General features: G+C 39.7%; 1 protein-coding gene across 7 annotated transcripts; it reads left to right on the forward strand.

Moving 5' to 3' along the window:
* The first annotated feature begins 280 nt into the window (after positions 1-280).
* LOC113568542 (TOG array regulator of axonemal microtubules protein 1-like) lies at positions 281-14,262 on the forward strand. Of its 7 annotated transcripts, none has more exons than XM_035522035.1 (19): positions 281-1,723; positions 3,612-3,675; positions 4,946-5,077; positions 5,328-5,585; positions 6,156-6,340; positions 6,916-7,148; positions 7,651-7,736; positions 7,867-8,022; positions 8,300-8,365; positions 8,595-8,764; positions 9,046-9,214; positions 9,310-9,531; positions 11,074-11,191; positions 11,410-11,515; positions 11,790-12,025; positions 12,409-12,567; positions 12,894-13,020; positions 13,485-13,597; positions 13,784-14,262. In XM_035522035.1, the coding sequence occupies exons 1-19, from the start codon at positions 689-691 to the stop codon at positions 13,950-13,952; spliced, it is 3,804 nt and encodes a 1,267-aa protein (XP_035377928.1). In that variant the 5' UTR covers positions 281-688; the 3' UTR covers positions 13,953-14,262. The 7 variants fall into 7 exon arrangements, with proteins under 7 accessions (XP_035377928.1, XP_035377932.1, XP_035377931.1 ...); XM_035522039.1 differs by having other exon boundaries at positions 9,058-9,214; XM_035522038.1 differs by having other exon boundaries at positions 4,955-5,077.
* Positions 14,263-14,553: the final 291 nt, after the last annotated feature.

Consider the following 14,553-nt stretch of genomic DNA (forward strand, 5'->3'; position numbering starts at 1 on the left):
GTGAAATTTAGAAAACCTGCTGAGCTTTTTTTTAGAGTACAGACATCCATTGGGATTTTATACCATCTAAATGTCCTTAAACAGAGATATGGATGCAGAATAACGTTATTGTGAACAGCTACACATAAGAAGAGTTGTTGTATTGTTATAGGCCATTTTAATTAACATAATTTATGGTCCAATACGGTCAAGCATATTTGGTCACAATTCCCATATTTTCACGCGCGAGTTCGAATCTTCGCGGTTACGAGAACTCGCGTCACCATGGAAGCAGTTGTTTTTTGACATAGTGCGCTATTTTGATTCAAGACGCCAGGGTGTCGAGGCGATGAACTGTGGTCTGAGAAGAAAATTCCGAGCAAGTCTGTGTTTACATACACCCAACTTTCAACATCTTACTGGAATTCAAAAGAGGAAAGTGCTTTTTATTCTTGTTCTTGTTGGAGAACACAGTCTTTGTAAATATCCTAATTGTCAACAATACTGGATAGTGTTGCTTGAACTAGCATTACTGCGATTGCGATTGCTAACCTAGGTTAACTAGCTTAGCTAGTTAGCTAACGGATTCTTTCCAAGTTGAGCTCCTGACAAACTGACTTGGTGATATAGCACGCTGCTGAAATGCGCTAGCTAGCCAACTGGCTATATTGCTTTTCCAAATCAGTGATTGGATCAATGAGTCTGATCAATGATGATTTATGCGCTAATATCGCCGGAGTTACACGAACAACTCCTTGATCACGAGAACTACCAGAATCGAACAAATGGGGTAGAAGGGCTGAAGAACATTATTTCAGAGGTGGACTTGAAAACCGTTTCCTCTGACAGTATTGTGGAATTAATCAATTTTTTACGTAGACTTCTGGATGATACAAACTTCAAAGTCTTGTATGGCACTTTACAGGTTATCAGCCTCCTGGTTCAAAACCTGGACTACGCTGTGGACAGACATTATAAACAGATTGTATGTGTGGCCCTCAAAACTTTGGGGGACGCACGGACTGTTCCCCGGAATGAGTACATGAATATTTTTCGTCACCTCATGAGGATTGTAGGTCCACAGAAAGTTTTGGAACTTGTAATAGGACACCTAAGGCACAAAAATTCCAGAGTCAGAGAAGATGTCATCAACATCATCACAGCTGCTATGCTCACACACCCCAGAAAAGACTTCAATATCCCCAATCTGTGTTCTGTAGTGGCTCCTTATCTTGCAGACAATAAAAAGAGGGTCCGACATGCTGCTCTGGAGCTCTTTGCTGTTTTTGACTGCTGTCTTGACACAGGAAAAAAACAGCCACTCATGAAGGCCATTGACAGGTTGGACTTCACTGGAGATGTGGAGGGACTTATGGCTGCAGTACAGGCACGAAGAGCCAGACATATTCTCCCCCGATTGTCTGCAGATGGTATGGTGGAATACGCACTGGTCATCCCCAAGCCTGGTCAACGGCAAATGCCTCAGTTTGGCTCTGGAGCTGACCTGAACTGGGTTATTAATGGAGGGAAAGTTAACAGTCCACAGAGCCACCACACAGAACCAGATTCGGATCGACTGAGTGGCTACAGCAGCTTTGGTTCTCTTACAGATGACCTCCAGTCACACAAGAGAGTAGTTAGTGCTAGGAAGGCAAAAAACAAGCTACCCTGGGAGAGGTCTTGCCTCCCATGTTTAGTAAACAAGCAGCCTTGCAGTGCATCAAATACAAAGTTATCTGATAAGGTGGGTGATTACCTCATGAAGTTAATTTTACATGCACACACAGAATTACAAAAAAGGAAAAATAAGGTTAAAAATTAGAGAATGTACTATTTTGAATGCAGCTCCAAACTCAACAAGTTAATTTACCTTTTTTTTCTTTATGTAGCTGTGAATCTTATTTATTTGTGTTAGGCTACAAGTTGTTTTCTATTCCATATTCCAATTTCCATCAATATATTGTATTTGTGTGAAACCACCAAATTGATAAATCTTGGTATAGCCTACTGTCTTCTCCCATAGCTGTATTGGAAGGATTTAAAAATGAAAGAACCTGAAATACTAAATTGCAGTTGAATAAAACAACCTAACCTAAACTTTGTATTCTTTTAGACAGGATTAATGTACTGTCAGGTGTTTTAGCTTCAAACTCAAGTCTTCACCATATCCAGATTCCCCCCTGATTTAACAGACTGGTCAGAGAGTAGGACCTAACAAATAGAAATAGAAAGGATTCACTAGAAAGGGTCGGTTGTCAGAGAAAAGAGAGACAGGGTGCTGATCTGGTTACAACCTCCCACAAAGCAGAAAGGGACCAGTGGGTTAAAAGGGTGTGACATATCTTGTTCACCTGAAAGTAATTCATGACATGTGCTGACCCCAAAACTCTTTGGTAAACTGCACAACATGGGGCATTATAGTAGATATAACAGGGAAGATAAAAACACTTTCAAAATCGCAGACACAGATGTAATCAAACGCCTAATGTTCCAAGCATTAGTGCAAGATGTTTAAAATATATTTTACATACAGCTGAATTGGTAAAGCTAGGTATCTATCTTAGATTAATTTTCTTGCATGGTGTAGCTAACATTATAACATTGACTCACACTAAAATGATCTTTAAAATATCTACAAAGTGTTTGTAACACTACATGTTTCTTGGCAACATATCTACAACATTTAGTTTCCATTGTTAGAAAGGTTGTCTGTTGTTTGGCGTTAAGAGATAATTTATCATATTCCCAAAGCAGACATTGTGATAAAGGTCTCACTGTTCCCTGTGCCTGCATGTGAAGTTTGTCTTAATTAAGCTGTTGAAACCTTAGGGAACTGTTTCTTCCTTGCCACTGAAAATCACCTTGCGTGTTTACTTCAAGCTCAGCGAGGCAATGGCATCCTGTTGACTTATTTCTCCTTTGTAAGCACGCAAACAGTAAAAAGGTGGGGTTTTGTGCAAAACATATGTAACTGTTTTTAATAATCTGGGGTCAGTGTGTGCTTTTCTAGAGTTGTTTGACAAGTATTTTAGTGAAAAATATATTCAAACTGAATTCCATCCAATCTATCTCTCTAATGTCTCTAATAATAGGGCCGTGTGGTTTTGCTTATGGAAACCAGGCAGTTAGACAGTGTGTTGAATGTTTAATGAAGGGAGAAGATTATGAAGTCTTGGGTAATGTTATCACTGTGGAATTAGACACCCATCTTGTTTTTATACCTCTTGGTGAAAAAAATGACCCCTGAGAAGTTCTGATCAAAGGAATCTAGAAATTTTATAGACAAAATGTAAGATATAACCAAAGATGAAAGTTACAGCCTTACATTTCTTACATTACTGCCCTTCTGCAGACCTGAACTGTTTTGCCTAATGTGTAAGTTTTGAGTCACTTCATTTTTATAACATGACCCCCATTATTTTTCATGCTGAACTGTTTCAGTACTATTTTCATTGTAATTTAGTTGCATAAAATTGCACAATGTCCTGTACATTTTTGTTAAGAAAGCATTGTGTACTGAGCTACAACAGAACAGATGTCTATTTAAAAAAAAAAGGAATATCATGGTTAGCTACATGCTTACTTATAAATGTTCAATAATAAGGGACTGTTTTTTGTTGTTGCTGCTTTAGTTTAGTGTGGAAGATCTCACTACCTCCTTGAGGCTGAATCAGGAAAACTGTGGCACAAACTCTGGTAAGTAAATGTCTCTTTGTTTTCTCTCTGTGTCCACTATTTTAGATTTGTCCTATTTTCTTACTAGGTTTTCAACATACAACCTATAAATACATGTTGATTTGTATTCCCATGTCTCTTGTGTCTCTTTTACTGTTTCTGCCTTTACTCATGCTTTCATTTTCACACCTTAAATTAGCAGTCCTTGAACATGCCACCCAGACTTGTAACATGTAGGTCAAGACATGAAATGAAAATGTTAACTCATTGTTTAGTTTTAAATGTGTATGAGTACATGGAATACATTGAAGTGGGTTTCTATCAGTATTCAGACTGCTGCTATTAATATGGGCGTTCTTCAGTACTTTTCAATATTCCTGTACTTTATGGGAAAAAAAAATTGGCATCATGAAAAATATCCTAAAATCCACACCGAAGCATTAACACAATGTAGCAGTGTGTGGATTATGAAACATGGGAGTAGTATTTATTAGAAACACTAGAGGAAGTCTGAATTTGAGTGTATTTCATGCTCCAGTAATAATTTTAGCAGTGATATGTTTGTAGATGACTGAGTAGAGCACACTAGAGTGGGCACCATGACCACCCACATGCAGGGTGGGTTTATGGTGAAACACATTATTTGTTGGGCAGTTTTGTTTAGCCTAGGATGATAATGCTTCCTACCATTGATATAGAAGCTTAGTATAATGCTGGCTATACATGTATATTGATTATAGTTGTCACTTTGTTATTTTTTTAACCCGCCCCAACAAACAAACAAAACATTGTCATGTTGCTTTGCTGGCTTCTGATACCACATCTAGATGGCTGCAAACGCAATCATCTATATAACATAGCTTCTTTAATATACTGGGTGAAACAAGGCCAGTGTTGAGCTCTGGTGTGCTGCAGCGGTCTGTGTGATGTAAGGAATTTGTGATTTTTACCAAGTCCTATTTTAGTTGGCATTGACAATATAAGACTGCAGGCAAGACTAGACTTGAATCTTTTATTGCAGTCTGTTGATAAAAGATCCCTCCTGCACTGTTCAAATCCAAGAAGAGCCTACAGAGCTCTCCTGTAAACAATGTAACCATATGATTAAGTTTTCTTAAAATTATGTTAAAGTCTTTAGTTATAAAATCTAAATTGCTATTGCTCACTTTTTGTTTACCGCTTAGTTGTTTTTTGGTATGCATTTGTAGTCTGATGTGTGCCTATTAGTTACATATGCTGAGCTGATGCTTCAAATTGTCCTCAAGTTTCCTGTTTCTGTTTCATTCTCCAGGTTCAGTAGAGCCTTTCCAGCCCGATGCTCCAGGATGGAAAAGAGAGACAGTGGGTAGACTTTGTCGAAGCGGTAGCCTTGGCGCGGACCCAGATATTTTAAAAGCAGCTAACCTCAGTGATTCTGACAGAGGTGACTTGTTGATGTTGATTTTACTTTATTTATATATACAAAATGTAGAAAATAGAACATTTGCATAATTTTTGCAATAGATTTGTTTTGTTGTAAAATATTGCTAAATAGAATAATTGGAATCAAGGCATCACTTGACCATAAACTTCACTCACTGAGTGTCAAATGAAAGGAGCTACTGAACATTATTTGCTGCCAAATGAATAGTCATGGAAGATTCTCTTGAGAATAGATGCTCTTTTCCATACAGGTTTGCCCAAAGCCAACCGCTTGCTGTCTGGTAACCCCAGTGTAGAGCGCACCTTTTCAGTTCCTTCCAATCCACCCCCCCCCGGGTCTTTTCTGCTGCCCTCCTACCCTCTGGCCACTCTTCCGGGAGTGCAGCTGACTCCCACCCTGCCTCGTAGATGCCATGCAAACTCCTCACTGTCCATGTCCAATACATGGCCCAACAAGCGAGATACGATCCCTCGTCACAGGGACCCCAGCTCATGGGCGGACGAAACAGGTGAGGGCATAGCTACATTGCTTAGAAAATGTGTCTTTTTTCTTCAGTGGGAAACTGCCAAAGCATTTTTGGCTCTTCAGTATTTAGCAGTGTCAGAATTAAAAATGAATCATACTGAAATATCAAATTGTATTGAAATGTAAGATTTCAGGATTCAATTAAAAAAAAAGAAGAAACTGAATCATTGTTGGGTCACACATTTACATGAGCTCTACTTAATCTGGAATGGATGTCTTGCTTTCAGTTATTCTTCGTTCGATAATACTTTATTGCACTGCCATTAATTAAGCTTTGGCAAGATACATATGAGATGATGTCCCTTTTTGGTCTAGTTTGAATCATGTTTCATTGGCACTTTCAGGGCTTTATCTCTTTTCTAGATAGGAAAACATCAGCAGTGTACTTTGCTGAGGCAATGAAATGTTATAGTAACTTTTCTGCTAATGATTTCTGATGGGTTGCCTTATTTTACAGGCTTAGATGGCACTGTTAAATTTACATACTTGATGGCTTTGTATTCGGTTACCCTGTATATTGAAGTGAATACATTGCCCATCACACTCCCTGCAGGTGAAGTTGGATCCAACAGGTGTTCCCCACTGCCTGCGTGTACTTTGTGGGCGAGCACCATCTCATCACCATCTCATCATCCACCCACCTCCCCAGTCATACGGCAATCCTCGCAGGATACCTTGCAGCAAGAGCTGCCTGGTAGGAATTCCCACCAAGATGAGGAGCCAGTGGACAGGGAGGAGGTCAGTAGTGAAATGTGTTGCGTATACATAGGTGGAGTTCCCCAGTTTCTTGTTTCAGATGCTGTAACTTAACTGATACTGCAGCACTTTTTTTTTGTTGCTGCCTGCAAATGTTTTACTTTGGAACCATTAAATACTTGGTGACCAGAAAAATAGAAAAGCCTGGATTTTAGTGCATTAACTCATGTTTGGTTCTAATAAAAGCTGGCAAACATTATGGCAGTCACATAATAATGCTGCTTTAGCATCCCTGTGTTAAAGCTGAACATGAAGGCATCATGTTTTACTTAGCTGCCCTTCAGCAGTGATTTCTGTGATGATTCCTTCTGATAGGTCATTTGAGTTTATCTCAGTTGTTCAGTGAGGATGATATCAGGAAGTGGTGGTGGTGGTGGCGGCCAGGTCATTAATAATTTTTCACCTGAATGTTCTTCCAAACACATCTGGATGATTCTCACACTATATGCATACAGTAGTATTGCTTTATGTACTTGAACTTGACCGATAAACCAAACAGTTTGCATTTGCATTTCTGTCAAATGCATTTGGGTTAATAGACTCTGGTTATGTTGCAGATGATGAACTCCCTTCGCTGCTTGCGTAATCATGCGGCTAAGAAGCGAGCCAAGGTAAGCGCGAGTGGCTCTGACCCAGAACCCGACAGCCCGGACTCTGCTGTGAAGCTGGAGCCGAGTACAGACTCCCCCTCTCACACCTCACCATCTTTGACCAGCCCTCTGAGCGAGAGCAGCCTGTCCAGCCTCTATTCACCCCCAACTTCCACCATCACCAATGGCACCAAGATCAGGTAGATGACTGGTCTTGCTCTTACATACATATATGAATTAATCTATGATAATGGTTCAGCATTGAGTTAATCAGCCATTCACTTAGAATTGGAAGTCTGTCTGAAATGTGGTCCATGCAGACCTATACTGGCTTCTGCAATTAGGAACCAGGGACACATCACTGGGGTCGTTGGTTTATTTATATATAAAGAGAGAGAGAGAGATGTCAGGCCCCAAAAATGTGTTTCGGAAATAAAAGAAGACAGACACAAGCTCTATGCTTACTGTACCTTCCTGCTTTAAGGAGTATTTTTGTTCTCCATTACTGGATTCATTTTATTTCCTTTATGAGGGAAGCAGGCCAACAAGCTGATTGTTTGGTAGCAAAGTCAAGCAATGAACAGCAATCACATACAGCAACACCAATTTTGAAAAGTTTGTAAATCCTTTATTTTATGCTGTGCATTGTGCTGGAATTTGATATGCACTCAAATAAATGTCATGTTGCTGAAATCATTGTAGCCCTAGGGACTCAGCAGCAAAAACTATTGCTAGAGTACCATCAGGAAGACAGAAAACTTCTTCCTCCATGGAAGCAGGTGCTCAAGGTGTGTGTACTTTCACTGAGTATTTCTTTTAGCCCAGTGACTACACCCCAAAAAATGGTTTTATACCTCATATATGTGGAGGAGTTAAGTCAGAATGCATTTACAGATTTGAATGTGAATTGCATTGCAGATGTCCAACAGCAAGAAAAGGTTCTTTCTGATTTGAGCGTAAACGTAGTAGGTCAGAGAGTAGCATACTGTAATGGACCAGCAGAGAAAGCAATGTCGCCTCCACAAACCAGGCCTGCTGGTCGAGAGCCTCTCCGTGCCCTCAGGCCTGTCAAAGGTGAGATCACCCTTGCTCTTCTGGAAATGATCTTAAGTCAGATGAAACATTGCTAAAACAACAACAACAACAAAAACCTAACCCCATATTACATGAGTAAAAATTGCTTTGGAAGCTCTGTGCTACAAACAATTAGTCCCCTGCCCATCGCTATGCCTGTACCCACAGACATGTTTTTTCTGCCTCATAAAGCAACCAGTATAAATTCAGCTGTTGTATTTGGAGTTATTACATTTTTCATGAAGATGTATAGGTCAGCATGTATTGTGTTTTTCAGGATCTCAAATGCATAGCATCAGGGCTTCCCCTGCTGGTGACGTGTCGGAGGGAGTAGTTGGCAGAGGTTGGAATTTATCTGTTTTTTGTGCTATCTTTGTGATATCTAATCACATTTTGAGTAAGAACTTGATAGTTGGTAACAAGGATGCCAATTACAGGATGAAAATGTAAACTGTTTACTGTGATTGTAATGCAGCTGCCTTCACTTTTGACTGGTGTGTTTCTCCATATGTGAAGTACAAAGAGGTTGATGTGGCTTTGCCTTAAACTGACACTTTTTACCACCATGACAGGAGTTTTTGGCTTCACTGGTGCTCCCTGCTACCCTGGAGTGACTCTGTCCCCAGAACAGGAGGAGTTGGTAAGAAAATCCCCCAGGGAGCCACTGATTGGGGTGTATGGCCATGCTGTTTCAGCTGGCCATATGGATTCGGAAGAAAGCACTGAGCCAGAAAAAGCAGCGGTGAGACAATGTTTATTTTGTTTTATTGAACAATCTGCTAATATTTATTGATTCCCTTTACTTTAATCTTTCCTAACTTCAGCAGTGGTTTTTGAATGTGCTGTTGATATGGAATGATTTTGTTGCCAGTTTGACAGTAAAATTTTGATAAAAGAAAGATTTGATAAGATTTTAATGCAAAATGACTCCTACGTTGCATAATTTCAGTCCGGTCCTCCAGGTTCTGATTGACAGTCTTGAATAGAAATGCTATGTGGTTATTCATGTATGTGTATTTGTTGGAGAGGGTAAAGCTGTCTAGGTTTGCAAGGGATAAGATGCATCAACATCGTCTGGAGCAGCAAGAAGTTCCGCCTATACAGGGGGAGTGGCAGAACATGCAACGATTGAAGCAGAACTTTAGACACGTTGCATGTGACGTGGGCTCAGACGACACGGCATCTCTGAAAGGTAACGGTTGACCTCAATGAATGCTCCTCCTCATGCTTACTGAGACTCATGGAAGCTCTGTAGTCACCATAGCCTGTTAATCTCCTTCCCATCAGATTTGCAGCGCAACGGTAGTGTTCTAGCATCCACGAAGGCTGAACTCCTGGATGATTTGCCCTCGAGCCCCAACAGCACACACGCACCCAGAAGCCTGGTCAAAGGTTTGAGTCCCCCCATTCATCCCAGCCCTCCCACGGCTCCTTCCAGACGCATGCTGCCACGACGCCAACAAGCCCCCAGTCTGAACAGAGCATGTCCACCCCTTTCAAACTGCTCTGGTGAGTGTCACCTGTTATTCTGCGCTTCATGCATGGTCACTGCTCTTGAGTAAATAGATTTGCTCTAAACACTGTATCACACAATTGTGTTTTAAAGGCCCTGCACAGTTGTTTTTTTAAAAATGCAACAAAACCAAAAAAAACCAAACATATATATTTCAAAGAATGTTAAATATTCCAGTCACCTTCCTACTATCATTTTTTTTAACCATAAAACGAAATTAAAAAGATTATTGTCCTTTTACCATTCTGCTGTTTGGGTGTGGACCTCAGAGGATTCATTGACAGCCTCTGTGTCAAGCATAACCACCCCAGTCAGTATGGTGCTGGGTGGAAGTCGGTTCGCATCAAGACGGCTTTACTTGCCTGAACCCGAAGAGGTGAAAAGCTATTAGGGGTCTTGGTCAACAGCAGAATCCTTGCTGTGTTTAAATAGACTAATCAATTAGAGGACACCACAGTTTGTATTTTAAGAATACATTTATAGCAACATCATCTGTGCATTTATTACATATTGATCATGTTTACATTAAAGCTATTAAGGAACGTTAGCTAACTAGCGTATATTCGGCTGGTTAATCAGGTCTAGCTAACAGGCTTTGACTACGCATGGAGAGAGCTAAACATGGGACAGGCAGAGACTGGTGGCAATTTCAAATAGTGTTGGTGTATCATAACGTTATAAAAAATACATTTGTTGACCCAAATTGCACAAAATTAGCAAACATTTGCATGTACTAACGTTTTGTTATATTTTCCATTACTTGCTACGGTATTGAATAAAGTGTCGAATGAAAACAATGGCTGTTAATTAATATCAAAGACTTACTAACTTATCAATATTACCTCCAGTAAGTGTGGGGAAAGGTGTTGTGTTTCAGTTATAGTCGGCAGGCAAATCTAGAGCTGTATTGAGCTCAGTTTGCAAATTATTTCACAGTAAAATGCTTGCTACAAACTCTTGTATTGGGTGTCACTTAGACCCCAGAAAGCAATTTGAGCAACCTTGATTTGGTCTTGTTTTCTGGAATAAAATGTAGAGTAACCCTTTTCCCGTTTGTATACAAAAACTGAGCATTTGTATGTACATGTCATCTCTGTTCCTTGAGAAGAGCTATGTGCAGTGATTGAAGTGTAGTAGGGTCAGTTGATTTCACAGTTCATATATATGCAATATTACATAGCTTATGATTCACTATAGTCAATTAGTGTTATCTGTGACATCAAAGATAACACCACATAAAGTGTAAGTCCTAAATAGAAGTTAGGCGGTATACAAAAAATAAAACATTTAGAGGTTGTTTTATGCACTCTACAATGCCCAATAACTACTGAACTGAAGCAGAAGTATGAAGATAATCACATGCTTCCAGCTAATACAACATTTTGAGTAAGGAGAAAAAATACTGTGCAAGGCCATTAAATGTAGTTGGCCATCTTGAATAATGTTATGTTTTGCAGTCAAGTTGATTTGGAACAAAGTTGAACTGGTAGCCCTAAAATAAGTAGTCAGTTTGTTTTTGTTGCGGTATTCCTCTTTAGATGAACTCACACCAGGAACCCCCAGGAAGAATCCCCATGAGCAGCTGGTTTTGCGGCCGTTCTCTAAACCGGACCTTGCTTTCACTCAGAGCTTCAAACTGCTTAGCTCTGATGACTGGTAAATCTCATACCTGTAAAATGATGAAGCATTTGGCTAGGGTCAAGTAAAACAGTTTAGTAATTTATGATTTTCTGCATATATGATACATATGCTTAGAAATTAGTAAAGTGATTTTATTGCTATCACTTTTTTCCTTTTGTCCCCTCTTTCATAACCTTTTTTCAGTTATGATAGCCTACTTTTACAGTTTGTGTTTGTCCAATATTTTCATACAGGGAGAAGAAGATTGATGGCCTGATACTCATGCGTAGTTTAGCACGGTATCACTCTGATGTGCTTAGTAGTAGGCTTCATGATGTCTGCCTTGTTCTTAATCAAGAGGTAAGTGACTATATCTGCTCACTATTGCGTCTGACTCCTTGTAACTTCCTGTGAATCTGTCTGATTCCTAAAATTAACCTATAATACCATTTAATTTTTTGTCATACACCATCAGTATATGTTATTGAGACATTGCTGCCAAAAACTACACAGATCTTTCAGTAAAGTTAGTATAATGCTTGAAATTATTATAAAAACAATTTTCATCTAACGGCATTTTAGATAACACATAACACAACACAAGCATAACAGAAGCTGGAATGTCTTCCCCCAGGTTCAGAACTTACGCTCTGGAGTGTCGCGCGTGGCGCTGGTGACCTTGGGAGAGTTGTACTCTGGCCTGCAGAAAGGTATGGACCAGGAGGTGGAAGCTACTGCCAAGGTCCTCCTCCACAAAGCAGGAGAGTCCAATGCTTTTATTAGGCAGGATGTGGACACAGCCCTGGACTGCATGGTGCAGAACTGCACCCCCACCCGAAGCATGAACGCTCTTCTCGCTGGAGGACTCAGGTCAGTTAACTTGCAGCTAGCTTCCAGCTATAGCTTTCATCTAGCTGCAGCAGTCAAGAGGCCAACAAATGAGAGCGCTTTGGCTGCTGTTTGCTATTATTTTCACTTATCCTTTGGTGTTTCGAAATGTTTTTTGGCATTGGACAGTATTTTTGTTGATTTATCCTCTTAAAGATTTTTTTTTAAAGCCATCAAATAGAATAGGATAATTTGATTATGCCTTTAGTTCATAGATAAGTGTATTAAGTTACTTTAAAGATGAAAGAGTTAAACATTGCACTGTATACATTGACTAGATTACTACATATTTGTTATTATGTCATTCTTTTTTGAGTGCCTTTAAATATTTCCTTCTCTTTTCTCGTTTGTGTTCTCCTCAAAAGTCATTTGAATGCTGCAGTAAGAAAGTGCACTTCTCAGCATTTGGCTACTTTGATAGAAAAGATTGGCGCTGACCGCTTATTGTCTGGGACAAAAGGTGTGACTAATCGAATTCTACCTGCAGTCTCCAAATTGGCGCAAGACTCTTCCCAAGAAACCAGGTTGGTACCAGGATCAGATGGAAAACTATCAAAGCTTTTCACATGCCCAGATAGTAATCTTTTGGTTTATTCTTTTAGTCTCCCAACTATGACACTCTGAAGTCAGCAAATGCAGCTAAATTGTAGAGTAATAGAAGATTTTTAGACACAGAGTGTCTTGGCAACTGGAATTGTGTCCTGGTAAAATAAATATACTAATAAATATTGGACTCCGCTTAATTGTAGTAAATGTAGTAGACTGGTACAATTTGTTGGTGTGCTGTGAGTCACCCTTAAGTTCCTCCCTCATGGTTCTCTCATGGGAACGGGGCTGTTATTTGTCTCAGGTACTTTGGTCGCCGCATGCTACTGTTCCTGTCGTCTCATCACGACTTTGATAAGATGGTGGAAAAGTACATCCCTACCAAAGACCTGGCCACCATCAGGGCCACTGTCCTCACTCTGAAATCCAAGGTGACAATTCAGCACAGTGTCTATTTGTATATATGATTAGGATTTTTAATTCCATTCAGCCACTATGCTGTAAGCTTACTCACTAAACAAAGCTTATTCACTAAACTTATTCACAGTATTAGTGAAACCCACCTCAGAGCTGACAAATGTTTTAAACAAATACTAAAGTACAGAGCAGTGCAAGGCACCACACATTGTACACAGCAGTATGTATATACAACAAATATATTAAGCCAAAATCATATATTAAAGATGACAGTGTACAAAAAGATGAGGCAATACAGTTGTCTCCTAGTAAATAGTTTGTGATCTCCCATTATAATAGTTCAAATACTGTATTTACAGTAAGGTATAGATATTGCACAGTGCAGTCCCAGACCCAGTAGTTAGAAACAAAGTATGAAAGAACATTTGGTCTTCATTATCTGGAGAGTCATCACCCAGTGATGCTGATGTGGATTTAGGTCCCGGGTGAGAAGCCTCAGGATACCCCTTCAGCTCGAGGCAGGCACTATATCCCTTGCGGTGGAATGAGGTATGCCTCCTCTCTAAACCGTCAACCTCAGATTGTCAGCAGGTGAATTTTTAAACAATCAAAGCAAAAAACATGAGTTCCTATTGAAACTGCTTTAATCTTTCTAATTTTTGATGGTGATTATGTTGTTGTTGTTGTTGTTGTTTTAAATTTATTGTAACCACATTCAATTTCTTTTTATTACAATAAACCAATCCTTACATTTTCTCTCTTGTTGTGTGTGTTCAGCAAAGATGCCAGCAAAGCACAGGTCCACAGCATTGCAGACAAGACCAAGTACATCAAACAGCTTAAATACACAGACAGGACAAGGTCCAGGTGTGTGCAAGCGTGGCCACAAGTGAGGATCCTCCCAACTGTACGTGGCGGGCCAAACCACATGACTCGCGGGAGATGAGCGTTCTGTGACACTTATTGCCAAGGTTCTATTTAAACAGACTGTGAGCACACAAGGGGTCACTGACTTATGGCATGAAGCTGAACTCAGAATCAGAACAGAATGACCTCAGCAGCACTCTAGGAAGCCAATCTGATATATTCAACACTTGCTGTCTGCAGAGATGCTGAGAAGTGCTTTGCCAATTCTGTTTGATGTGTTATGAGTTATGCTTAGAGTTATGATGCCCACAAGCTGCTGTCATTTGAGGTGCATTAGTGCTGGAGGACAGGTGGAGTTTAGCAAGTAAATATGGTTGTAGCCATATTATCAACAAGGTTAATGGAGTTGAGTCTGTGCAGATTCTATCAGACTTTGCTAAGATGTTGTGTATACATTTGGCTGTCAGCTGGGCCATGCACTGGACTGACCAAGTATTTTTTCTTTAACTGGAATAAAAAAATGTAAATGTTTTCAAGAATAACACACTTGATGTGATGTTTTATGGTTTATTGTTTAACAAATTAATGATATAGAAGTCTATTTTGGTCATGACATCAGTATGGTAAAAAATTAAATACTGGAATTAAATTAAAAAATTAAATACATGGAACAGGATAAT

Source organism: Electrophorus electricus, chromosome 23, assembly GCF_013358815.1.
Source record: "Electrophorus electricus isolate fEleEle1 chromosome 23, fEleEle1.pri, whole genome shotgun sequence".
Classification (NCBI taxonomy): domain Eukaryota; kingdom Metazoa; phylum Chordata; class Actinopteri; order Gymnotiformes; family Gymnotidae; genus Electrophorus; species Electrophorus electricus.

Bases quoted from the DNA above. Each gene is read 5' to 3' on its own strand.
- LOC113568542 (XM_035522035.1), top strand. From the start codon at position 689: ATGATGATTTATGCGCTAATATCGCCGGAGTTACACGAACAACTCCTT. The intron at 8,366-8,594 runs GTTGGAATTTAT...CCACCATGACAG, and splicing joins GGAGGGAGTAGTTGGCAGAG to GAGTTTTTGGCTTCACTGGT. The intron at 9,215-9,309 runs GTAACGGTTGAC...CCTTCCCATCAG, and splicing joins CGACACGGCATCTCTGAAAG to ATTTGCAGCGCAACGGTAGT.